The 27,082-nt window shown below is 41.2% G+C and overlaps 1 protein-coding gene across 2 annotated transcripts in view; it reads right to left on the bottom strand.

Moving 5' to 3' along the window:
* Nucleotides 1-24,106, bottom strand: part of GRB10 (growth factor receptor bound protein 10) — a 144,350-nt gene extending 120,244 nt beyond the window's left edge. Inside the window, exons 1-2 of one of the 2 annotated variants that reach the window (XM_065398997.1) lie at nucleotides 24,056-24,106; nucleotides 18,867-18,965 (exon numbers count right to left, since the gene is read on the bottom strand). In XM_065398997.1, the coding sequence (XP_065255069.1) occupies nucleotides 18,867-18,965; nucleotides 24,056-24,106 (150 nt within the window). The remainder of the gene's footprint in view (nucleotides 1-18,866; nucleotides 18,966-24,055) is intronic. The other variant, XM_065398998.1, reaches the window with a different exon arrangement.
* Between the last annotated feature and the right edge of the window lie 2,976 nt (nucleotides 24,107-27,082).

Below are 27,082 nucleotides of genomic sequence, written 5' to 3'. Positions count from 1 at the left end.
TGAGAGCAGATTTTCCTGTTGACTGCTCAGCGAGCTGGTGCTCCAATACCTGAACAATACAAAGAGCTATTGAATTTACTTAAGACTTAGCACTGTATTTCTATTTGGGGAGTTCAAGCCAGTTTCCCCACAATGAGGGCTATCATAAGCCGACCCAAACCTAAGCCCAGTCCCAAATCAAAATCACAAGGTTTGGGTCAGTGTTTGATTAACATGTTCCTTCCTGGAAAGGTTTTTAAAGCTATTGGAGAACATGCACAACTGTTGAGGAGCCCAAGGCCCCTTACCAAGCACCAACTGGCAATCTGTTTAGCACAATATACTCTGGGCTTACCCAATAGCAGATGCCCTAGGCCATGAAAAACTATTTGAGTTCACAGGCAACAGGGATTCCCAAGAAAGGGTAGAACTGCTACTCAGAGATAGGGCTGTGGGGAAGGAAGGGGGTCTGCCAAAGCTCAGGATCACAAAAACATCCAAATATATGGATTCTCATCTAGAGGTTTCAGGTTTCTTTCTTCACAATTCATATTACTTCTCTCTCCTCCCTAGTTTCCGTTCCAGGCATCCATCAGCCTCATTTCTCCATGGCCCAGCTCTTTGCATTTTATGAAAGATGGAATGCCAAGAAAAAAACTGAAGGCTTTGCATACCCAGCAGATGATCCCAAGGTGGATTTCAGCTTAATTGTAAGGAGCTCCCGCACTAGCTTAAAAATGCATTGCAAGACTAACCTTGCAACTCAATACGCTGTAAGTAGTTTTCCTGCCTCTAAACTGTTTTGTCATCTGACTGAGAACCAACCGCAAGAGTGAGCGTACTCGGTCAAATAAGCAAGGTTCAATGCAGAATTTTTACATTCTTGTTCAGAGTTTTGACACCCAATAACTTTAAAACCCCTTTTTAAAACTGCCAAAAGACAGACATTGTACTAAAATAAGCTCAAATCCCAGGAGACTGAAGTGGTCTGCCTTTACAGTACATACTATAATAATTGCTGGTCAGAACCCTAGAGGCCTGAGCCAAATAAACCAACACTGGATTGTTTAGTTAAAATAGCATTCAAGTGAAGCCTGAAGGATGGAAACCCCTTGACAGAAAAATTCAGTCCAGCAAGAGAGCTGGGGAGGGGGGTGTTGGAGAAGCTCAAATCCTAAATCCTCACCTGCAATGGTGGCACCTGGATCCTATATATCCAAATGCCTTGAATAGTGTTACCATTCCTATCCCCCCACTCATGAAGCATTTCTTGGTAAGAGCATCCTATAGAAACTGAAAGTGATAATATGGTATCAGATTTATACTCTATACGGTTGAACTGAAAAGACCGATTTTCACCAGTGGCAAGAGGAAGAATCAGATTTGCTTTATGGAACATTAAGAAAGTTAAGTGATTTGTTTTCATTCTGGTACTACGCTGAACTTTGACTGCTGCAGTGAGAGCACTCTTTTATCCCAGAAGGTACTACCAGGAACAGTAAATCTCTCTCATTTACAAAAAGTTGTCTTTCAAATCAGTTTCCAGAAAAACGGTTCTAGTTTGAAGTGGATTAGAAAGTTTCTCAAGTATGCAGACCCTTAAATAATCTAGAATTCAGTAAGAGCAGTATGCTACAAATTGAAATACAGTTTTCCCTCAACTAACTCACAAGCGAATATACTGTAGCAGCTGAAAAATTTTACCCTTGTGCTTTGGAGGCACAAGTACAGTATCATTATAGATTCAGCTTCGTGGTATTTTTTGCAATAAGGGCATCCAGCATTGTAACATCCCTAAAACTGAGTAGGATTACTCCAAATGGAACTCCTGTCAGTTAATCTGATCCACAAAAACCCAGCTGTCAAAGAATCAAGATGCCTTACAAGTCTACAAAAACAAGAAAACCACAAAATACCAACAAGCCAAATCAAATCTATAGTTTGTGCTTGGTGGCTGAGGCTACAGCATGCTATGGTAGAAGATATGTGACACCTCAAAGTTACCATCTTTGAATAATTCTGTAAAAAGAGTACAACTGACAGACTTAGAAGTTTTAAAAGCCTCATTCTATATTTAACGAGTCTAAAAACCACAGTGGCTGCCCAGATTGAGACAGTTTAAAAGCAAAATAAAATTTTGCAATATAAAAAAAACTGAGTATGCAAGATGCTCCATGAAGATTAGTGTTTGCTAGAAATGACTCCAGGTAGGAGGCATTTATAGAAAGGAAGCGCTGTTTATTTTCTGGTGCACCAGCTTTAACTCAGTAAGCTAGGGTCCATTCCATTTCTCACAAAAGGCAGTTGACTGGAGGAAAGTTCCATTATGAAACTCCATGGGTTTTGGTACGTTTTTCAGTAAGTAGGAAAGTATGTGCTTAAATGGAAGTTTTGTTTCATGTTTGAGGAGGACCAACAGATCTTAGGAATGCTTTTTCAGACTCTACTTAGTTGCAAGTCAGACACAGAGATAGGCTCCATCTCCAAGAGCCTGCCAGTGAGGTAACTTCCAAAGCTATAAACTATTGCCAATTCCAAACTATTGCAATTGGCTCTGGAAAAAAAAAAAAAGTTACTGAAAAGAACCATTTCTCCCAGACAGAAAAGCTTGACAGCCAACAGGTCAACAGAATGGGGGAAATCTGAGCTTTGCTATTACAAGAAACATATCAGGTAAGCCAAGGTAGGTTTCCATAGTATTCTGTTAAAAAGATCAGTCAAACTGTGGGATATTATTCGCAGTTGTCCATGAACATGGACTGAGCGAAATTTGAAGTTTAATAGCATACAATTATTTGCAGGTTAGCTAAAAACAATACGCAGAATCACTAAAGTATTACCAACAGTAGTTACCCTCCCCATGTCAAATATTGCATTGGATGATGCCTGTGCAGTAACAGAACATGTATGAGTTTTATTACATTGCTGTTTTTCAAATTTCTCATTAAATGTAGTATAGGGAAGTGCTGGGCCTTTGCTTAGAAAGCTTTGATATACAACAGATACAGCAAGTTTTTTCAAACAGTCCTGGCTTCTTAGGTAGTGTCAGACTTTAAGGATTCAATCCAGTTGTATTTCCTTCTGAGAGTTCAAGGGTTGCAGGTATGAAACGAGTCTCTTCTACCCTGACACCTGGGATGCAAATCAGCCTGCCAACACTCTGAGGCCTATGTACACTGGGGAAGTTTCTTCAAAAGTTCTAACTTGTGTTTTTTAAAAAAAGCTGGCACAATAAGCTGAGGGCAGATTTAAGAGACAATCTTTTACACAGACTGGTTGGGTTAGGAACCTTGGAGCTATTGTGATGCAGAATGGGCTACTCAATCATCTCTCCACCCGGCATCACTGCCAATAGTTCTGCAGTAAGACCGTGAGCAGAGGGCAGGTACTACGAATCTTGGATTTGGTGTACAGACTTTTGAAGTGTTCTCGCAGAAAGTATAAAAGGAGAAGCTCTACAACTTCCTTGTACGGAGTCTAGCCAGGTTCGGGCCAACGATGTACAAAATTAGCCTTCTTAGCAGGCTCAGTGCTTGAGAAGATGACTATGTGGACAAGGGCCCTTCATGTTGTTGGCTTTAACTTAATATGACTCTCCTGAGGAAAAGTTGCTGTATTTATTGTGGGAACCATCAATTCCCATATGAACATTATTCTGGTGGGAATAGGTTTTCTGGTATCTAGACTTTAACACCATATTTCTCATAAATGAACAGAACAATATTCTCTCTCTTCCTGCCTAGGTTTGTGCTTGAAATCAAGAGTCCAAAGGGTTGATAAACAAGGATGACCTTTAAGGATTGGTGAAAGAGCCACTTGATGTTTAGTGAAGGCTATTGAGTTCATAGAGGTGCAACTAGAATAATTTCAGGTCAGCTGACAACAAAAGAATTCTCATATCCCCACTGCAGGAGGTCCCACAGTCTCCACCTTGACCTTTATGTATCTCAGAGGTCTGTTGAGGAACTTTGCATCCAAAGCTTCTCTGTTGCCCCTCCCAACTTTAACTTTTAGATGACAGGCAAAACATAACTTCCTGGGTAGGAGATATCCAGGCTTATCTATAGACTGATTTCCTCAATTGCAGCAATTCAGAATAAGCATCCATTCTTGTGTCTATCCCCTCCCCCCAGTGTTCCTGGGAGTTGGGTAAGTGATGAATTTGGTCCAAGAGTGGTTGCCTCACTTGATCAAACATTTGTTCCTAGTTATCTTGACAACTCATCTTTCCATGGAGATATGGAGCCTGTTAACTGCCAGCAGAGCAATCTGTCCTACGGCCAATTCTTTACCTCAGGGATGCTTATAATTCAGGCACCTTGTTTGCAGTTCCTTAATGACTGCTCCAAGTCAAAGCTCCTAATACACATGAACATTTTGTATCTTCTGATAAAGAAATCTTTGTGGGGAAGAGGAACAGTAAGAAGTTTAAGATCTCATAAATTTGCTGACCCCAAGCTCCAGAAAAAGTAATTGCATAACTCATTAAAAAACGCACTAACACTTATCTACACTAAACTATTCCAGTTAATCCTTCCTATAAATAGCACTTGGATACAAACCATTGTACCATCTCTCAAACAGAGCATTGTACTCAGGCACCTGACAAATGGCTTGGTTCCAAGCTTCTAAACTGAATAATTGAGGCAAATTATGCAAAGAAAAAGGTGGAAGTTGTGAGTAAAGAAAGCAACATACATATACAGGTATATTTTTTAATTAACCCCTTGTAAAACCAACTGCACCGAGTTATTTCATGAGCAGACATAAAAACTTAAGTTCTTATGGTGCAACACTGTTTTATATATGCTAGAAATTTAGAACTACAAGGTTTTAAAAGTTTTCATCAGGCATTTTCTTCATCTTATTTAGCTTTCAATCCCATTTGGCCTTAGAGGGTTCAAAGCTGGGTTTGCTCTCCCATCTACCTCATTTTCCATTTCAAATTAGATTCATTCTGTACAGATTCAGTATGTTAAACTGAAGTTACTGATGCACCAAGTTCTAGGGCAGGGGTAGGCAACCTATGGCACGTGAGCTGATTTTCAGTGGCACTCACACTGCCCAGGTCCTGGCCACCGGTCTGGGGGTTCTGTATTTTAATTTAATTTTAAATGAAGCTTCTTAAACATTTTAAAAGCCTTATTTACTTTACTTACAACAATAGTTTATATATATATATATATACACACATATACACATACACACACACATATATATATATATATATATATATATATACACACACACATACACACACACACATTTTAATATTTTTAGAAGGTCTCTTTCTATATGTCTATAATTAATATATATATATATATATATATATATATATTTTATAGACGTATAGAAAGAGACCTTCTAAAAACATTAAAATGTATTACTGGCACATGAAACCTTAAATTAGAGTGAATAAATTAAGACTTGGCACACCACTTCTGAAAGGTTGTTCTAGGACAATAATTTTAGAACATGCTATGCCACACTAGCAACTAGAGAAAAATTCAAGATTTTACAGTGGTCTGCAGGAAAGCAAGTGTTCATCTTGTAAAAAGAAGAATTGCCTATGCAGAATCTTACAGTTTTTACTAGAGATTTCAGATCATCCAAACAATATAAACATTTGTTAAGATGAATGAAAGCCACCATGTACTGTAATGTCTCCATTTCCTTTAATGGAATGGCAGAAGAGACTATAACTATAGGACTATTTACTATGATAAAGTCAGGCATACGCCTCAGCAAATATGCTTTTTTACAGTGTTTTTCTCAAATTCATTCTCTCTACACATTTTTACTGTTTGCTTCTGGTCTTGGAAGAAACCAGACACGGAGCAGGAACTTCAGGGCATAGATTATTACATGCTTATGTTGCTGTCTTGTTACCTACAAGCAACTTCTCGTGGGGGGGGGGGGGGTAAGGGAGGGGAGAGAAGAATGATTGTAGGCAGTTCTACCAAAGATTCTGCAGAAGGGAAATTAACCAAATAATGATTATGATCTGTGAAAGTACTGTTCTCTGTAGCCAAAAATTCTCAGAAGCTCAATAATTTACATTTAAATAGTAACTGATTACACATAAGTTACAATTTGTGTCAGAAAAACCTTGTGAAAAAACTAGAGACTTTTCCAACTGGCATCCTTGCCTTTAGCAAGTAAAGTTTCCAATTGGCAATCATCTCTCAAGTTCATTGAAGTATTTTCTAGAATAGCATTCTGCTGTGAACAGCCATGGTCTATTGGACACCTTTGAAACAAGGGTACTGCAATACTTCAGATAGTAGATAATGTTAAGTACATTCACCATTTGCGCAAAAGAAACTACTGTGATGTTGTACCCCATAATACTTTATGGGAATAAGCTTATGAATGTATATATGACCTAACTGGAATATGTTTTATGCTACATATGCCATGTAACATATCTCTGTAAAGGTTATGATCTACTGAATATATTCATCCTATTTGTATGTATATATCATTTTTGCATTCAAAGTTATGAATATTGGCTATCTACTTTTTTAATTTTAAGTAGCCTCAGTGAAGCAGTTAGTCAGCTTCCTGAGAAAAACTATTCTCAGTAAGGGCCCAATTAAGAAACACTTAAGCCAACAATGAACTTGGAGACCCCAATCCACATCTGAGGTTTCCCAGGAATGTGGCTTGGCTGGTAAGTTCTGAGTCATGCATGGACATGTGACTTGCCCATGTAACTCCAAAACTCCCTTTTGTAGCTGTAATTTTGCACAGGTGGAGGGAGGGGTTTAGAACCACAAGGAGAAACTATATAAAGCCTGGGGAGACCCCCTCCATTTTGTCTTCAGCTGGCTCAAGAGGTAGCCTCTCCACCCCCAAAAAATACCTGAAAGAAACTGGGACAAAGAACAGTAACTACAGCGGGTGAGTGTGATTGCTGGACCCAGACTAGAAGGAGGCTAGTCTGTAAAAGAGGCTTATTGGAACATCTCTGAGGAAGAGATTTTAACTGTATTCAGCTTCTTACTGTATTAGGCATTCGCTTGCGTGTTTTATTTTATTTTGCTCGGTAATTCTTTGTTCTGTCTGTTATCACCTGGAACCGCTTAAATCCTACTTTCTGTATTGTGTTTACCCTGTATAAGCTTCATACAGGGTAAAACGGATTTATTTGGGGTTTGAACCCCACTGGGAGTTGGACATCTGAGTGTTAGAGACAGGAACACTTCTTAAGCTGCTTTCAGTTAAGCCTGCAGTTTGTGGAACGTGGTTCAGACCTGGGTCTGTGTTGGTAGCCGGCAAGCGTATCTGGCACAAGCAGGCAGGGTTCTGGAGTCCTAAACTGGCAGGGAAGGCAGGGGCAGAAGTAGTCTTGGCACATCAGTTGGCAGCCCCAAGGGGGTTTCTATGATCCAACCCATCACAACTACAATAGGTCTTTGAATATTGTATAAACCCTCCAAACACTAGGCTATGTTAAGTTTTCAACAGCTCAATGGACTACCATAGTTACTAGTATGTTTTTGGAGAGGACATATGGGCAGAGAGTTTTGCATGCCAAAAGATTACAAAATGTAGTGCTACATTAAAAAAAAAGGGGGGGGTGTCTTCAACCAATGACTCAGACTTCAACTGGCGTGCAAAGCCCTGTCAGAAGATTGGTATTTCTTGAAAAGCTTGGCAATGACATACACTAAGAAACTTCTAATTTCTTTTATAGCACATTTAATTTATTTGGTTGTATTAGCTATCACATTGCAGGAAAGTTTCTGTTGCCAGTACACGGCAAACTTTTGTCTAATGAATTTGCACCATGCCTGTTTGTAGGGAAGTCAGTGTTTATTATTCTTCCTTTTCTTGACTTTGAGTTAAGCCTTCTGATAAAGATATAGGTTTGTGGAGTAAGACTACTGAAAACAGCTCCTGTTAAGATTACAAATCAGAAAGCATGGAGGTCAAAAAGATTAGTTGAAGGGTGGACAAAATTGAGAAAAGGAAAGGGGCAACCCATCCACTGGATGTTACTGTACCAAAAATCTATGTTCTTCTTTTCTCTTTGCCAAAATTAAGTGTGGTTATTTACCTGGGAGTTCATACGTGAGATGGATATTCAGATTCCACACTTCTGACCCATTCCTCTCCAACAAGGAAACACTACGATGTGGCCCAAGAAGACAGTGGCTATTAAGCTCCTGAGCTGCTAGTAAATCCTCCCACAGATATACGACCTACTGCCAGCAGGTAATCGTTTTATACGGGGATATACAAGAATCTAAGGAAAACAGATGGCAGGAGATGCCCTTTTAGGCATTTACTACTTTTGGCTATGGACCAAAAAAAGTGTAAATACTGTTGGTTACTTTTTTCTGACACAAAGTCAAACCAGATTATTTCAGTTGTACTCACTTTGAAACCATCTATCATGTCAATTTCTACAGAAGTTACAGGTAAAACAATTCCTATGGTAAGTATATATTGACCCAGCACATTAAAAAAAAAAAAAAAAGGGGGGGGGGGGGGGGAAGAATAGCAATGTTTGATACAGACTAATATAGATTGCCAGTATTTGCTTGTTGGATAATGCTGGGGGGAAAAAAGTGTGAGATGCAAAAAACTTAGTTATGCTGCGAGGCATAGCTGTCTGATAAAGGAAGATGTACTTCCCCCCAGCCACTTCTCTTCATATATACATTAAACTGTGCATATAATATTTGCATATACACAGGGCCGCCTGATGAAAGCGGCCATCATGCTGAAGTGTGCCACCGATAACTATTCTACTTCAATTTAAGACTGCAAACCAAGGCCCAAATCTGCAAGAGTAGTTAGGTGCCTAACGCCCATTGATTTCAATAGCCGTTAGGTGCCTAAATACCTTTGAGGATCTGGGTCCAAGGACTCTGCCACCGCTGTTAAGTAATAAGATGAGAGTCAAAAAAAAGGAAAAAAAAAAAAAAAAAGAAGAGAGAGAGACTGGACACCATATTGTACAAGACTCCTTCCACCTCCCTCTTCATAACTGATTCGGCAATTCCTGACTTTAGCAGAAGAAATAAAATAACAAAATACATCAAGTTAAACAGATTTAACATTTTGCTTCAAGAACATTTTGCAATATGAAATAATCAAATTCTGTTTACATGTAGAACTACTACATCCTTATCTAAGAAGTTTTTCTATCAAATCTAGATTTAAAAAAAAAAAAAATCTCATGAGGTCAGAGAGTTCTAAGAACTTTCATCCAACTTAACTCACTAAATGAATTTGAAACAGCAGGTGGCCCATCCAATTCATGTAGAAGGAACCCAATTAGTGTGCAATGTTTTACACTGTCAAGTTCTAATTTTAGAATATTCTTTTAGCCAACAGGGAATTTGTTTACGCTATCTCAGAACACACACTAAGGAAGGTTGTACATTCTATTTAGACTATCTCTGGCATCAGAGGTCAATATTGATTCTTTTAATTCCTCCTCCAGTTTTCCCCTCTGTTTCTTCAATTGCAGCCCCTATTAGCGGACCTGTGAGGCTCAACATATTGGGAGGAGTATCCAGAGGTAATACAATTCAATTCTTTCTTTAAAATTGCTCATTTTGTGCAAAAGTTGACAGTAGTCATGGCAGCATTAAAGAAAATTGATTACAAAGTTGCTATCTCTGCCTTTTAGTTTTCATGGCATGATCACCAATTGATCTTTATCTCATTTTGAGTGTCAAAAAACAAACTGCTCGGGAATCAAGCTTACGTTGAAGAGCTACCAAGAGACCCGGAACGTGGTACTTCCATTATTGTTATGTTCAGATGACAATGGCATATGAAATCTCTCACATCGAGGAATAATTCAACAACTTTCTATTCTTTCATTTTAGAAGAAAAGTTGCATTCAGCAGCACATTTGATCTTGAGTCCAAATAAACAAATGTCTGATTTTCAGTACTTCAAGAGGAGCATGAATCTTTTCTATCTTGCTACTTTACAATCTTTGACAAGATTTACAGCTCACTTACTAAACATGTTTTCTTTATTTCAGTCCATTCCATTGTTTCATATGATTTCCTTCAGACTTAGTCATGAGTCAAATCCACACTCTTGTTTGATAAATTACTAAAACACTAGATCACCAGCTCGCAGTATTTCCAAAACATTTAAGTTTGCCATTGTGTTCCAATTGTTCATTATGGGCCTGATCTGAAGTCTACTGAACACAAGAAGAGTCTTTCCATTGACTTCAATAGACTTTGGATCAGGCCTTACTTTGGGTTAAAATATATTCCTGTAAACTACACTCCTTTCTACAAGTAGCTGAATTTTAACAGTCAACTACCACAAAGTTTAGAGCATAACAGTTTATTTTTATTTTAAAAGCAGTCTCCTTATTTGCACTGTCTAAATCTGAAGCTGATTAATTCAGGATAGCCAGCCTGTATTTTCAAGTTTAAAAAGAAGCTGACTGGAAACCTCGCATGAGAAGGTTAGGCGGTGATACTGGGGCATTCATCATAATTTCTCCTCCCCCCCCCCCACTTCCTTGCCTTAAGTATCAGTTTTAGGAAAATCCACTGGAGTCTGTCTACTTAATATATTAATAGCTTCAAGTACATTTTTCTAAAAAAGGTGCCAGCACCACTTTGTGTTTGAATCCCCCCAAACTGTGCAGAAGTGTTTAGTGTTCTGGGGTACTTGCCAAAATGACAGTATTTACTGTATGACTAATATGCATTAATGAAGCATAAATGGACAACTATTTACTTGTGTTAATAACTAAAGCGCTTTATTAGAGCAGGGGCCTCAAGCATGAAGGATTGCCAGATTCCCCCTACTTGCCAAAATTATGTTTAAAAAAAAAAAAAATTGGAGCCAACATCAAGGGCTACAGACAGCACTCAGTCTCATGTCATTGTTTAACATGCAATATGTAAAGTACTAATAAACTCAAACTGCTTTCAGTTTACTATTTGTTTTTTCCTTCTAAAGTAAGGCAATTTTAATAGTTTACATTTTGGTCTGAACTGTACATAAAGCCAAAATTGTGTTACCATAGCCTTTGCGTTATGTTAACCCCAAGATAGAAGGCTGAAATGGAAGGGGGGGAAAGCCACAATGTTTTATTAAAATAGGATATCATCAGAATCTAGGCAAGAAAGAACTCAGCAACAGACCATCCCAGGCTACAGTTTGAAAAACTAACCCTTTGTATTATTCCCCATGCAGCTTCTTTCTGAAAATGGAACAAGCAACTTAAATGCATACATGCAAGAGGGCAGAATTAGCATTGAAGTGGAAAAAAGAAATTTTGGGAGGGGGATTGGGGAAAAACCAAAAGTTCAGACTTGCAAACACACATGCAAGGAATGGGAAAGGGATCACTCTACAGATGGTAAATAGAGGAAGGCTCTTTTAGCTATGACTGTTCAGTATCCCGTGTGGAAGGGATGAGTTCATCTAATTCTTCCAGCACAAGCATTGAGATCACAATAGGTATTCTTATTGTGACACTCGGCACAGAAGTCAAGCGGTAGGTGCCCACAGGGATTAGGCTATCCTTTTATCTTTTGATTTAGTACCTCAAGGTCAGTACTGCAGTAATGCCCAGCTTCCTTATTATTGCTATACTAAACAAACAGGGAAACAAATGGTGCCTACCACAAGATGTTTCATTACCAGTAAAGTCTGGAAGCTTCAACTTATAGTTTCCTGTTATCTGTAACTGGAAGACTTTAGTCTGCAGGATTGTCTGCATTTAACAAGCAAGTTCGCTTAGAATTTAAGACGTTTAATCTCATCCAATAAAGAGAAGATGAAAACAGAACCTATGAAATGTTTAGTTTCCTTCCTTTGGCCAAAAGGCATAAGTGATTGGTTTCTAGATAAGCTTATACTAACGCTGAGTATGGGCATGGCCTTTGGGAAATGGTATTTCCTATCAATAACGGATTAAAACAATCCCGCATCATTCCCTTGTTCCTTTCTAAATGGATGTAATAATCCCATTTTAGACCAGTCATGAACAGCAGTATTATTTCAATATTAAACATGGCTTCTTTACGACGCCCTCTCTTTTCAAGAAAACGCATCTCCAAAAATATGGGAAGCAGGTCTTCCTTCGTAAAAGGCTTGCTCCAACAGTGGGCACATTTGTCAAGGTGTCAGGAGCATATGTTTTTTGTTGTTGGTTTGGGTTTTTTTTGGTATGAGGATGATTCAGTTAGCAAGACTCATTTGTACTATAATATTTCCAACAGAGCTGTCCAACCAGAAGACTCACTATTAGATAAGAGTTGCATTCTCTTATGTCTCATGCTCTAAACCGGTTTGAACTGTGAAACTGTACTGGAATTAAGTCCTCCAACTTCTCTTCTCCATTAAGATGGCACAGTTACAGTGGAGGACTGCCAATATGACTACTCATATTGGCAGTCCTCCACTGTAATTATTCAGTAATCAGCTTGTTAGAAGTTTACTAATCTGGAAAAGATCCTACTCAGAAGATAAGCAGATGGAAATACACAGGATTTAGTTAGCGTTTGTTGATCAGGTAATTAACAAGTATGGCATAATAGTCTCATGTGAAGTTTCGTGTACCTGACCACTGGGCAGGAATCAAGCAGTTTCCATCAACACTGGTGTTCTTAGAACAGGGACTGTCATCTTAAATTGTACACAGGAGCATCAGAATTAAAGAAAAATTCATTCTCTTTATTCCTGTGAAGAGAGTTTGCTCCAACCCTAGGAAAATCCTGAATAAGTTCTAAAATCCAACTGCAATTCTCATAGCAGTTTTCAAACTTAATGGGGTGAAATAGGAAATCTGAGACAAAAAACAAAACAAAACAAACAGTTGCTTAGAATTGTGTCTTGCAAGCATGAAAAGCAAGGAAACAAGATGACAAATGTTTGTGCCAGGACTATTTCTCAACTCACAAATCATCCTGATTTCATATGGAATTGACTGTACTTAACCTGGAGCCTGGCACCACAAAGTAACAGATTGTTCATGTTTCCCTGTAGACCCACTAAAAGGATCAAATGTCAACAGTCTGCTGGAAAAAGCAGTAATCTTGGTAGGTCTGAAAGAGTATGTTAACTCAAATCTAACAGGCTACATCTCATACACCTTTCCTATAAAATTAGTAAACAAGACTAAACAAGCCTTTCCAGTCTCCTGTTCAGCATTAACCATCCATCAAAAGAGCCACACAGATTTCGTCACCTGCAATTTCTCATGAGATCTGCAACTATGGATTCTTCCTGCTTCGTGACCCAAATCTTTCAGTCTCTTTTGTTGCTGCAAAGGAATGTATGATATGATGGCTAATGGGAAGCTTAGGGACATTTTGTGGGTTGCACCAGAAAGGTTGAGAAACAGGGATCTAGACAAAGCTTCACACTTAAAGTATCAGAGGGGTAGCCGTGTTAGTCTGAATCTGTAAAAAGCAACAGAGGGTCCTGTGGCACCTTTGAGACTAACAGAAGTATTTCGTGAAAGACGAAAGATGTCTGATGAAGTGGGCATTCACCCACGAAAGCTTACGCTCCAATACTTCTGTTAGTCTCAAAGGTGCCACAGGACCCTCTGTTGCTTTTTACACTTAAAGTAGTTATCTGTCATCCCCTCACTTTGAATAAGTGTTCTTAATATATTGCCAACCAGATGTCAGTCTAGATGAAACATACATCTGCTTTATAAGTCTGTTAGTGATACCAATTCTTAATTAGAACTGCTGACAAATCTTTAAACTAAATGTAGTAAAATCTGAACTGGGTATTCCTTAAATAGCCAGATTACTTCACACACAACCAATGATTTAGTCAGCTTCATGTAGAGTCACATCTCTCCAGATTTCTTTGAAACAAAACTGTTTATTGTAATATGATATTCAGATCAGAACCTTGGAGAAAAAGGGTATTCTTTAGTCACCTCTAAAACAGAAAAAGCACATCACTTAAATTTTAAGTGATTTTAAAATACAAGTTTAAGCATTGGAGGGAAGGTCCAGATCAGGCCTTTCATGAATTGTACTGTAGCTGGGTGAGAAAGATGGAGCCTCTTCCACCAGAGGGAGGAAGGCACTAATCGCTGGTAGGTGTACCCATAGCCAATTAAGAGAGAGATCTGAAGTCTTTAGGGTTAGGAGATATAGTCTAGAACTACCAGAATGCTTACAGTATCTGGAGAATGTTGGCGCAGTTGTGCCCAGGCTGAAAAAAGTGTTTATTTGGCTTGGTAGCAGGTTCTAGTAGACTCTTTTCTACTGTGGTTAAGGATCAGCGGAACGGGGGCCAAACCTTAAAGTTCTATTTCCGACGTCCCCATCCAAAAACCAGGCTGTGAGATAGAGTGAGCCTGGAGTTGGGTACTTGGTCTCTTCCCCCTCCCACCATAACTTGAGTTAGGAGATCTGAGAACTGGCTAATCCTGATTAGTGGGCAGGCAGACATTGTTCTGTGAACCAGAACAGTCTGGGCCAGTGAGGAGCTAGGAGAATGGATGTTGGCTCTGTCACGACATATCTTCCCTACGGCCTGTGGAAGCAGGAGAATAGGAGGAAAGGCATATCTGAAGCTGTTAGTCCAAGATATCAGCAAACATCGCTTTGGGAGTCGCAAGCCATGGCTTCCCTGGAGTAACACAGAAAGAGCTTTCTGTTCATTTGGGACCCAAAGAGGTCCAATAGTGGAGTACCCCATTGCATAAATCTCTCTCAGGATGCTGTTATGAGTCTCCCACTCATGATCTATTGAGACGCTTCCGCTTAATTTGTCTGCCAAGGAATTAGGATTACTGGGAAGGTATGTGGCTTGTATCATGATGCTGTTCTTGATGCACCAGTTCTAAAGCTTGATGGCTTCCTGATGGAGGGGATGAGCTCTTGCTCCTCCCTATCTGTTTATATAAACCACAGTGGTGATATTGTCCGACATTATCTGAATATGGAGTGAGTGTATAAGTGAAAGGAAGGCCTTGCATACAAGGCAGACAGCCCTCAGTTCCAGTAAGTTTACATGTAGTCTGGCCTCTCATAGGGTTCAGATACCTGGACAATCACACTGCTCAGGGTAAGCACCAGGTCTCCATCCTGTCTTTTTGGGGAATTAGGAAATACAGGGAGTAAAATCCTCTCTCGTGGCAATGAAGTGTGACATGCTCTATTGCCTTAAGAGGGATTCCATGTCTCGCTTAAGGATTACCTTATGAGAGTGGTCTCTGAAGGGGGACTAGGAACAGGGTTTGTGAGGTGAAAAGGAGAGAAAAATCTGTGGAGTACCCCGGGTGGATAGTCTCCAGAACACAACTGTCCATAGTGATCTTGTTCCAGCTGTGAGCAAAGAGTGCAAAATGGTCCCTAAAGGTAACTGGGCCAAGGTGGTTGGGATCACTGGTGGTACATGGGTCTCAACCAATATGTCAAGAGTGATGGCTGAAAGCAAGTAGAGGTTGTGGCAGTAGCAGGGGCCTAGAAGCAGTCTTTGAAGCTTCTGATGTTTGTGCAGTGACTCAGCCGTGTGCTGGTAATAAAGTGTCTATGGAGTTGCTTCTGGTGTTTCCTCCTGAGGGCCGGAGTATAAATCCCCAGGGAACACAGAGCTGATCAAGTCTTTTAGTGAGTGCAGAAACTCGTCCATTTTCTCATTACAGAGAGTCAACTCATCAAAAGGAAGGTCCTGGATGGTGTTTTGAGACTCCCTAGGAAACGCTGCCAATTGCAGCCAGGCATTTCTCCTCATGACTAGACCAGGGGCCACACTTCTGGAAGCCACATCTGCCGCATCCATTGCGGCTTGGAGAGCTACCTTTGTCACTAGCAGCCCCTCATCTGAAAGACTGAAACTGGGTCTTGTCCTCTGTGGGAGGCTTGTCTGTGAACTCCACAAGCCTGCAATAGGTATTAACATCTTATCTTGCTAACAATGCTTGGTAGTGAGTGACACAAAACTGCAGGACTGCGAAGGAGAAGCACTTCCTACCCAGGAGGTCCAGTCTCTTAGAACCTTTGTGCTGGGATGGCCCTTTGGTAAGGAAGCCAAGCCCTTTCAGCTGCCACCTATACCACTAATGAGTTGGGGGCAGGATGGGAGAACAAGAATTCAGCCCCTTTTGCAGGAATGAAATACCATCTCTTGGTCCTTTTTGGTCTTGGGGCACAGGATGATGTGTCATACTGCTCTAGCAAGTTCTAGTACAGCATCATTGCTTGTTAAAAGCCGCCCTACTCAGTCCGTGCGGTCGCAAGATGTCCAGGAGTTGGTGTTGAGGGCCCTGGACCTCCTCTAATGGGATCTGTAGGTCACTGGCTACTCTGTGTAACAGCTTCTAGTACTGGCAATGGTCATCCAGTGGAGAAGGGGAAGAAGGAATGACCGTTTCATCCAGGAATGATGAAGATCCACCCATCGGAACCAGTGGCGTAGCCAGGTGGAGGGAAGAGGCGGAGCGGGGGGGGGGAAAAAAGGCGCCACCCGCTGCGGCGCTTTTACCGCCCCAGGTCTTCAGCGGCACCTCGGTGGCGGGACCTTCACTCGCTCCGCATTTCGGCGATGAAGCTTCAGCGCCGCCGAAGACACCTGAAGCGAGTGAAGGTCCTGCAGCCGAAGTGCCGCTGAAGACCCGGAGCGCTGCCCCGTCAGTAAAAGCGCTGCAGCGGGAGGTGCCTCCCCCCCTCCCCCCGCTCCCAGGTGAGTAAAATTAAAAAGGCGCCACTTGTGCTCGGTGGGGGAGCAACCGCTCCCCCCCAGCTACGCTACTGATCAGAACCATCAATACCTGCAGATTCTTCTCGTACACCGACAGAACTGAGCGGCGAGAGAAACAGTACAACTAGTGAAAGGGGCCCAGGCATCTGCCATAAGGATCCCACAGATACTAATAAGGCTAGAAAGAGGGATTGATTGGTTGCAGGGACACAAAAGGAATTGGTACCTGCAATCCCTGGAGGATGAGTGCAGGTCATACCCAGTGGAATGGCAAGCATAACCTCTTGACTCTCCATCAGGACTCAATTGCCTCAGCGGAGATACCGGTGCAGCCATCTCCTCTGATTCATCAGAGTCCAAAAACTGCCCTGTTGATAGTAGTAGTGCCATTTGTACTCCTGCTGGATGGCTGGAGGTGAGACAGCTCCTGGGACAGTGACGTGGGCTCCTCCTCCAGAGTAAGGACATACCTTAGGAGAGCGAAAACAGAAATAAGTGGAGACTGGATACGGGAGGAACATATTCTCTGGTGTTATATAAAAAGTCTTGGTATGCCCTGATGTCCAACAGATTTCCCCAGTTAAGTCTAATGGATCCGGTACATCAGCACAGCCAGATGGTCTTTAGATGGATGATACTGTACTGAAGATGGGTCCAGACCACCACTCTGGGACTGAACCAGTGAGGACCTATCCTTATACTTCAGAATCAAGGTGACCGACGGATCCGGTGGATCTTTATTTTTATGTATCTTGCTCTCGGACCTGGGAGTCTTCATCGAAGCTGGTTCCTTAGGTTCCGCTCATGATGTCTCATCCAACCTGGACTGGCATGGGAAGGAAACGCGCAGATCCTCAACAGGGATCTGTCCTTGTGCTCATGAGAGAGCTTATGTGTCCTCTACTCTAATGGGGAGCCCTGGAAGAAGAATCCTTGGGCTTAGATGTTGATGGCTCTACTCCAAGGCACATGCTTGGAGGGGCACTGCTAGGCCAACATACAGGGGAGTCTCCCTGACCCAGATTGGAGAAGAGCCTCATAGCCTTCTCCCTCAGGTGCTTCTGTAGGCAAAGCTCCCAGGCCTCTCTGGGTGAAAAGGAACGTGAGAGACAGATGCTTCACTTGGCAGAGATATGTGCCTCACCCAGACAGTACAGGTAGTGTTGATGTTTGTCATGGATGGAGAAGAATCAAGGGCAAGAGATGTAATTCTTGAATCCAGGGACTCCAGGCATAGTTCCAGAGCTGGGAGAGGGGTTCCACAACTGGGGGGGGGGAGAAAGGTATAGTATAGAGTATTTCTTTTAACTACTAACTATTAATCTAAGAATATAACTGTTTACAAATGTTTTTTTATATAGGTTATACAACAAAGTGAAGGCGGACACGATTCCGACTCCGGCCATGCCGCCCTAAGAAGGAACTGGAAAGGTGTTGATCTGTACTGCCTCTTATAACCTCAGTCGGGAGCACAATGAGAGCTACTGCACATGTACAAGCCAGTGTACACTGCTCTGACAAACTTCTGGACCCTGGCACATGCGTACCCACATGTAGAATACACATAGGGACCATCACTCAAAGTCGAAAAATCTGCTTATCGACGCCACATTTGAGAAAGCTGATGATTTTTCCTGCACTGCCAAGAGTGCTATTTCAACATTATTGTTTTTTCATAATATATGTAGAAGAATGATGCAATTCAAATCCTCTGTTGTGTTTTCCATTCAGTGAGGCTCAAGCATAGTAAAGCATACTTGTGCACGCCGGTTGCCACACATTATCTTTTTGTAGCATGAAAAGCTGAACTACATCCCAAGTTCTGTACAAGATTTTAGCTTGTACATTTAAGCCTGCAGAACATTAGGAAATCCAACAGTGTTTATTCAAATCTAAATTTAAAAGTGTTTGGAGAATAGTTTGCCATAGTCTTTATATGACAACAGTTAATTACACGACCTACAAACAGCACAAATTTCAGCTGATATCAGACATAGGTCATGAGTGCCAAACATACATGCCTTCTCCTACAGCAATGTGTACTTTGTAGTAAATCAGGCCAAAGTTCTAAGCAATGCCTCCTGGTTTGACACTTTGTTACAGTACACTAGAAAGTTGGTGGCACTTTTAAACAATTTTTCAAAGGGTGTTTTTATTTAATATTGAAACAGTCAAACTTTTGTTTACTTTCATAACACATTTGATTTCACTCTCACCACGTTTTCCACGTGCCACCATTTGGTGTTTTTCCAGTGTATAGATGGGATTATGTTGCATGGAGGCACTTGGAGTTTGATAGATGAGGCTTCTGGCATCTCATAAGGCAGAGGTCATTTTGTATTATGAATATAAGCAAATTGGATGTTTCTGCTAAAATTAACAGTTCATTGGGACACTATCTCACCCCTCACAAACCAAACCTAGTCGATCCACAAATAAAATAAGTACATCTAGGACAATAGCAGCAATTTTGGTATGACCCTTATAACCAAGAAAGAGTGGATACTTCACACTGCATTCTGAGAGATCTATGGCCAAATTCTCCCCTAGCTTAAGACAATGCAGCTTGGCAGACTTCAGTAGAGCTGCATCCATTGATTCCAGTGGTGAATTCTCTCCCTCCCTTCCTCCCTCTCCCCCTAGTTTAATGACTAGAGATAGACCAGGGTGGACCGATTTAAATCAAAGTAATTTAAGTCACTGATTTTAATCAAGATTTAAATCAGAAGTTAGGAAACTGATTTAAATCAAAAGAAAATAATTAGGAGCATGTAGGGAAAGTAAGGAAGAAAGCTCAACATTTTTCCAAGCGTTTGTATTCCATTTCATGTTGAATTAGTCATTGAAAATTGCTCAAACAAGTATTCCCTCTAATACGAATTAAGACAAATGGAAATAAACACTAATGTAGTTAGTAAAGAAGTTTGTCCCCCTCCTTTGCATTAGTATAGTGGTGGGTGGGGGGATAAGCAACCTTGACTCTCAGAATCCTAGTTGTGTGTTTAGAATTTTAGATTCCAAAAACTGTGAGATATTGAAAAAGGATTAAGATTCAAAAGGTGAGGCCAGAAGGCATACTTGTGGTCATATAGTCTGACCTCCTATATAAAACACAAGCCATAGGACTTCCCTAAATTAGTTTGTTTGAACTAGAGCATACAGAAATAGATATTGGGCAAGTCACTGGAACTTGAACTATTTATGCAATCAACAGTTAAGAAATTAAATCTTTTCTAAGAGTTCAAGTCCCCGTGCATAAATGCTGCTGTAACTAGATTGCAAAAGAATGGAAACAAAGTCATCCCCTTTTTCTGAGAAATTCTGGAACTATGTTCTGAATTTCCAGGAACTGAAGACAAACGCTGCCAATTCTCACTGCTGGATTTTTACTGAAGAGTCAGAGAATTTGGAAAGGACCACTGAAAATCACTGAAAGGCAGTATTGATTTTTTCCCACAAGGCTAGAGATCATTTCCTGGGGAATGCACTCAGACTTGCATGTAAGTTCCCAATACAGTAAAGAAAAAGCCTCATGTAAGCAGGATCTTAGAAACGGCTTCTAAAGCAGCAAACGTTCTAAAACTAGCAAGGAAGTTGGTCAGAGACCTATAGCCTACTTTAAAAAATAAAGATCAGGTTCAATTATTGCTTCTGGTTGCCAATCTGACCAGGTAAAGGAAGAAAGAGGTGGGTGAGGAGTTAGCTTAAAGGTTATGTCACGCTGTAGGTAAGAGGAGGTTATTACCTGTAACTAGAGGTTCTTCGAGATGTGTGATCCCTATCTGTATTCCACTGCTGATTATGCATGTGCACCATGTGTCCAGAGCTGGAGAATTTGAAAGTAGCATTCGTTGGTCTGCGCATGAGCCCTGGCTCACCTCATGCCTCCGTCCAAGGGGATAAACGGCAGGGCAGACCAACTGCCTCTCCATTTCCTTCAGCACAATGAATCAGATAAACTCTGAGGGAGAGGGGAAGGAGGGTGGGTAGTGGAATACAGAAAAGGACCATACATCTCAAAGAACTTCCAGTTACAGGTAAGTAACTTCCTCCTCTTCTTTGAATGATGGTCCCTATTGCATTCCATTGTCAAGTGATTGTCAAGCAGTACTTAAGTAGGAGGAGGGTGCAAGATTCCAGAATCTATTGGTCAGTGGATGTGCGAAGACCAAGTAGCCCTGGGAAGGTGGATGGTATGCACAGATTGCCGCCAAGGACTCGCAAGGAGCTGATGGACAAGCCTGATGTTTTCAAAAGAGAGGTTGTAGTCCAATATGAGAGGAATATCTGCAGTTTCTGGGAGAATTCCTCTTTGATGTGCCCAAAAAAGAAAAACGCTTCCATTTAGGTAAGTAACATCTTCTAGTAGAATCCTTTCTACTATGAATAAGGATGTCTCACACTTCTGTGAAGCATGAACATTCGAGGACGATGCCCATCCAAATTCCAAGCCCTGAGGTGGAGCTGAAGCGGATCAGGGTACTTGATCTTGCCATTTCACTGGGTCAGGAGCTTGGAAAACGTTGGGAGGATGATTGATAGTCAGGATGACATACGTAAGAAGTTGGGAAACCAAAAATGTCTATGTCAGAAGGGGAAGATCAGGATAACCAGTGCTCTGTCCTGCAAGGTTTTGTGTAGAACTTGTGGCAGCAGCGGTAGCAGATGGAAGGCATAAATGAATTGATCCAACCAAGGATGAAGCAGAGCATTGAGCTGGGAGTGGTGACCTAGGATTTCTCTGGAGCAATATGTGGTGCATTTCCTGTTTGCTTGAAAGGTGAACAGATTTCTGGTTGGAGTTCCCCATTGAGTGAATGTACTCTAGGAGGCTTTCCTCTGCTCCATTTTTAGCCTTTTGAGATAAGGTATAATGTAACCTGCGATTTAAGTTTGAATGATCTACTCAATCTAAACCTTGAAGTACCAACAATATCAAATGAAGGGTTATGAGTCTTTGAAAGTTTTAGTTCTGACTTATGTTTTGTTTTAAAAGTCCACAGCAGATGTATAAACAAAGAAGACCACAACAACAGCACTTCACACCATAACTTAGAATTTATACCCTTCTTCTGGCCTTTAACCAAGACAAGGCTGGCTCAGCAGCCAATTTTGCAAGTCAAATTTAATCTGATCAAGCTTATTAGGAAGAGGGGGAGGGGGAGGAGAGGGGGAAACAGTTCCCCCCCCCCCCCAAAGCTAATTTAATTCCTCACAGCAGACACTTTAGTTGAGAGTGATTTTCCAAAGCCAGTCTTTGTAATAGGTTCAAACACTCGTTTCAAGAATGCTAGCACACAGTAAATATTTGTGCCAGGAAATACTGTGTAAAATTAAACAGGATGCACTCTCTCACTCCCTCCTCTGGAGACCAGTTCGCCAGTAGATGCAGAGGATCCAACCCACAGCAGTGTTTACTATTCCTGCAGCCCTCATGCAATTGTTATGAAGCTTTTTAGTCAGCTAGTTTCCTAGAACAAAAGCAGAGTATCTACAGGTTTTGTGGGAAGAGAGGGAAGGACGTGGCATGTGGAAGTGTATAGCAGGCTACAGAAGAGGTGGATTATAAGATACCAGTATTCTAACTCCAGGGATTTTATCACGAGAGACTCACAATATTTGCTGTTTTTCTTAGAGCTCCAGTCCTGGAGTCAAGTGATTACAAGGGAATCTCACCTTCCTTTTAGTTTCTAGTCCTAACGGTTGTCAAGAAAAGCTTAGAAGTGCATTCTAATAGCTCAAACCAAAATGCAAAGAAAAAACCTTCACCCAACCCTTGGACAAATTTGAGGATTTTTTGGAGGCCTTTTTGAATGCATGGTATTGGAAATACTGCAGAGGTCTGTTTAAATACAGTACCCAAGATGGACCGATAGACAGCTGAGCCAATGGAATGAAGACCCAAGCTTCCTGGAATGAGTGAACCTTCCCTCTCCACTGAAATGGAAAATGTAAACTAACTCATTAAAACAATTTTAGGAGGAAGATTCCTAAGCAGCAAATGTGTAACCCACGCTAGCATTTGTATTCACCTCCGTCTTTTAGCTAGTCCACATGAGATAGGAGTCTGCTACAGCGGCAAGCTAAGGAAGTTTCTCCTTTTGCTCAAGCAAAAGGTTTTAGCACGGTTGGCCCATGAAGGGTCAGTTATATATGCCACTAGCTAAGTTCCACCACAAAGTAGGAACAACTAAAACTTGCGAAGAGAAGGAATTCAAATTGGTTTAACTGACTTGATGAGACCAAAATGGGGTAGATCTCGCTGAACAGAGGAGCTATCTTAGAGCTGTTTGTATGCTGCGCTGGGGGAGTTTGGGAGAGCCTTGGCCTTCAGCACTACTGGACTTTGCATCATGAGGAGGATAGTTTGATTTAATGGTAAAGATTTTCTAATCTGAAGTGACTGGATGTTATAATTACACATCAGTCATGGTCAGCTCACCACCTTCTCCAGTTTAGAGTGAGGGCTAATTTTGAGCCCACTGGATTGGAAAACTGTTTCACTGGTGAACTAATGGAGATGAAACCCAGTCACATCTATCCAAGGTTTCTTCCAGAAAGGAACAGCCAGAGAGCCAGGTGAATAAAGTCAATGTCATGTCAAAAAGGAAGACATTTTACAGGACAGTCTTGATCTCTGTTGAAGACATCCATCATAGTTTTCCAGAGGTCAGATAACTTTACGATTATTGGCTGATGACCTGTCAGTAGGAATCAATTAACTTTACCCTCTCCTATCATGAAGAAACAAGGGAGCACACCAATGAAATGACAGGAAAAAGGTTAATCCACTGCACCATTTGGAGAAAAATGCTGTGTCACTGAACTGTGGAGGTCACTGCTGAAAAAATATATGACTTGACACAGAGGACTAGACACTGTATGACTACTTTTATTTCATATTTATGTCCCTGGGCTTTTAGGCCCTGTAGTCAGGTCCTGTTGTGCTAAGCACTGAACAAACACAGAGGAAAACACAGTCCTGGCTCTAGAGAACTACTCTGCAGTTATAATTACACTAGCTACAGTAAAAATGAGTCATATTATAAGATGGCCAGTAACTGTATAGGAATAGGAGCAAACAAACAAAAAATACACACGTTTTTGTTTAGTTCTCCGTTACAGGGTTTTACACCTTCTGCTGAAGCATCTAGCGCTGGCCACCATTAGATACTGGACTAAATGGACTAGTGATCTCATCCAGTGTGGTAATCGCGGCACTTCCTGTTTCTATTTATTTAATATTCAGCAGACTCTGGTACTTTTTTGCTGGAACAGCTACTTAATCTTCAGTTTTACATCAGCACCACCAAAATTACATTGCTTGCAATGTTTCACACACACACACACACACACACACACACACACACACACACACACACACAAAAGACAGTTAAACACTTACTATCCGGTAAGGATGGTGTAAAAAGGAGTCTGGGCAGCCAGCTAAAGCCATTTGTTCTTCCAATTTTTCTTCAAATTACATCTACTGCTTCACAGCACCTGCAGAGAACAAACAAACAGTCAGAAACCACACTGAAGGCCTGACAACTTATTATTGAAAAAACCTGTTTGAGACGGATGGAGCAGAGAAGAGTAATAAGAAGTGGCAAGTACATGCACCAACTTGGAGGAGCAAGTCTGCAGGTCAGGATTCTGAGGTAGTATTTTATAGCCTGGGAGAACAAGTCTACTTTTTCATTCAATACCAGATTAGACAGTCCCGATAAGAGAGCCAACTATTGTCAAGTTGAATCACTCCCAATCTACTTGCATGCCTCCGGTTTAAGTAGTGTATGGAGGAACTCTCCTCACTTTGGAGGTAGATTCCTCATATACCTCAGATTTTACCTCATAAGCTTCCTCTGAATTCCAGAAATAAATCAGAGCAAGATCCTTCTAAGACTAGATGGATCATCATAAATAAAGCCTTGTCCGTGCTTTCTTGAAAAAAAAGTTACCAGTGTTAAATCAACATTTACCAAACAGTGGTCTCTGACAGGCTAGAAAACAAATCAGTGACTTCAAGTAGGGCGGTTTAACTGCTGACAGAGTGCTAGCTAATGGTGGCAACTGTATCCTACTCAAAATTTTGACTAGATGCTAACCATTGGTAAGAAGTTAGCAAAACCTAGTCTCCCACTCCCCCCAAATTATAGGATTCAAAAATTCACTCCTGATAGAAAGTATCAAAGCAGTTACAGCCATCTATATTTCCCCAGCTTGCACGATCCTGAAGCTGTGAAGTCGAATAAAGCGTACTTCTCCTCCCATAAGAATTCTATCAGTCTCCCTTTATTGCACAATCTATGAATTAGAGTCTATATTTACATTTAGACTATAACTTTTAGCAAGACTAAACACCTACAAACTATTCCACACATTTAAAATTGGGGGCGGTATAACTCGAATTTAAAGTGTTCTAATTTTCCTTGAGAATGCCCATTTGAGTGTAAGCATTATATCTTTAATTATATTATATAAATTTTCACATCTTAGCTCATAAATTACACACCGTTTATTCCACATGACCCCCTTCTTCATTCAGAGTACGGTGTGGATGCATGAGTAGAGCACAATTAGGTTTGCATGGGCAACTATAAGACTGGTATTTCTTAACTTAAGTACTAACTGTCACCTAAATAGTGTTTTAATGCAGTGGTTCTCACTCAGGGGTATGTGTACCCCTGGGGGTACGCTGAGGTCTTCCCGGGGTACATCAACTCATCTAGATATTTGCCTAGTTTTACAACAGGCAACATAAAAAGCACTAGCGAAGTCAGTACAAACTAAAATTTCATACAGACAATGACTTGTTTATACTGCTCCACATATTATACACTGAAATGTAAGTTCAATATTTATATTCCAAATGATTTATTTTATAACTATATGGTAAAATTAGAAAGTAAGCAATTTTTGAGTAATAGTGTGCTGTGACACTTGTATTTTTTATGGATGATTGTGTAAGCAAGTAGTTTTTAAGTGAGGTGAAACTTGGGGGTACATAAGACAAATCAGACTCCTCAAAGGGGTACAGTAGTCTGGAAAGGTTGAGAGCCACTGTTTTAATGCAGTTCAAACAGTTGATTTTTTTCCCCCTGTAGCTCTCTATCTGCATGTTCAGAGGGCAGATTTTCCTCTTCTGTCATTATTTCATTGATAGAGAACTTAAGGCCAGCGGCGGCTCCAGGCACCAGCGCTCCAAGCGCATGCCTGGGGCGGCAAGACGCAGGGGGCGCCCTGCCGGTCCCTGCGAGGGTGGCAGTCAGGCTGCCTTCGGCGGTATGCCTGCGGGAGGTCCGCCGGTCCCGCGGATTCGGCAGCAATTCGGTGGCAGGTACACCGAAGCTGCGGGACCGGGGACCTCCCACAGGCATGCCGCCGAAGGCAGCCTGCCTGCCGTGCTTGGGGCGGCAAAATACATAGAGCCGCCCCTGCTTAAGGCAAATAGAGCCACCTAGTCAGAGAAGAAGTTTGACAGGGGAGAATAACCAGACCAATTCAATGTGAAGAAAACAGTTGCCAGAACCTCCATGCATTACCACGAGTAACCTGCTTGTCTTGCCATTTCCCTTGGACACTTCTAGTTTCCTGCTTCCATGTCCCACAGAATACCCTGCATGTGTCTGAGACCATTCCTTTCCAATTGAATGCAGTCCAGGGGAAAGAGACTTCGGAAAACATGAAGCCAATAAACACTATCCCCCTGTTCATTTTTATATCAGCTTCAACTTCCTCTTTACAGAGGTGGCTGGTGGCCGAGTATTTTCAATGAGGGACATTTGTAATAGACTTCCAACCCCATCTCAAAAGAACACAAGTTTACAGACCTCCAATTCATTCCGTTTGGGGGGGACAGAGACCATTTTCTGTTCTAGGTTTGGCCCTGATCCGAGAATGGGGTTATGAGCACGACTAATACAAATAATCACAGCCCACCCCTCCAGAAAAAGCAAGTTGGGATGATGCCTTTTTGGTGTGGGAGAAATTCTGGATATGAGCCAGTAGGTAAATAAATAGATTGCTCAGTCTCTAGGTACTGCCGTCTCTAGGTACTTACACAACTGCAAGACAGTTCGCCTTTGCCTATAATATCACACACACACACACACACACACACACACACACACTTACTTTTAGTCCCCTACCCTCCCCAACCCAGTACAGCTTTTCAGAGTGATTCATGTTCCTGAACCTGCATGTTCCCAGTGAACTTTTGACCCTCCACTGTACAATGTAAATAGTTAATACATTACTAACCCTTAAGTTAAGAGACACCTAAGCCTGTGTTTGCAGTTCTGCCCCAGTAAAACCATGTTATTTTATGATAGTTGTAGAAAGAGCTTTGATAAATTGGGATTATTGCTGTGGCAGGCAGAGTCAAGGGAGAACCCTTGTTGTGTCTTCTTGCCCGAGACAGTACCGCTTT

Source organism: Emys orbicularis, chromosome 2 (genome assembly GCF_028017835.1).
Source record: "Emys orbicularis isolate rEmyOrb1 chromosome 2, rEmyOrb1.hap1, whole genome shotgun sequence".
Taxonomy (NCBI): domain Eukaryota; kingdom Metazoa; phylum Chordata; order Testudines; family Emydidae; genus Emys; species Emys orbicularis.
The sequence above is the reverse complement of the archived record's forward strand: the minus strand, read 5'-3'. Positions and strand labels throughout refer to the sequence as shown.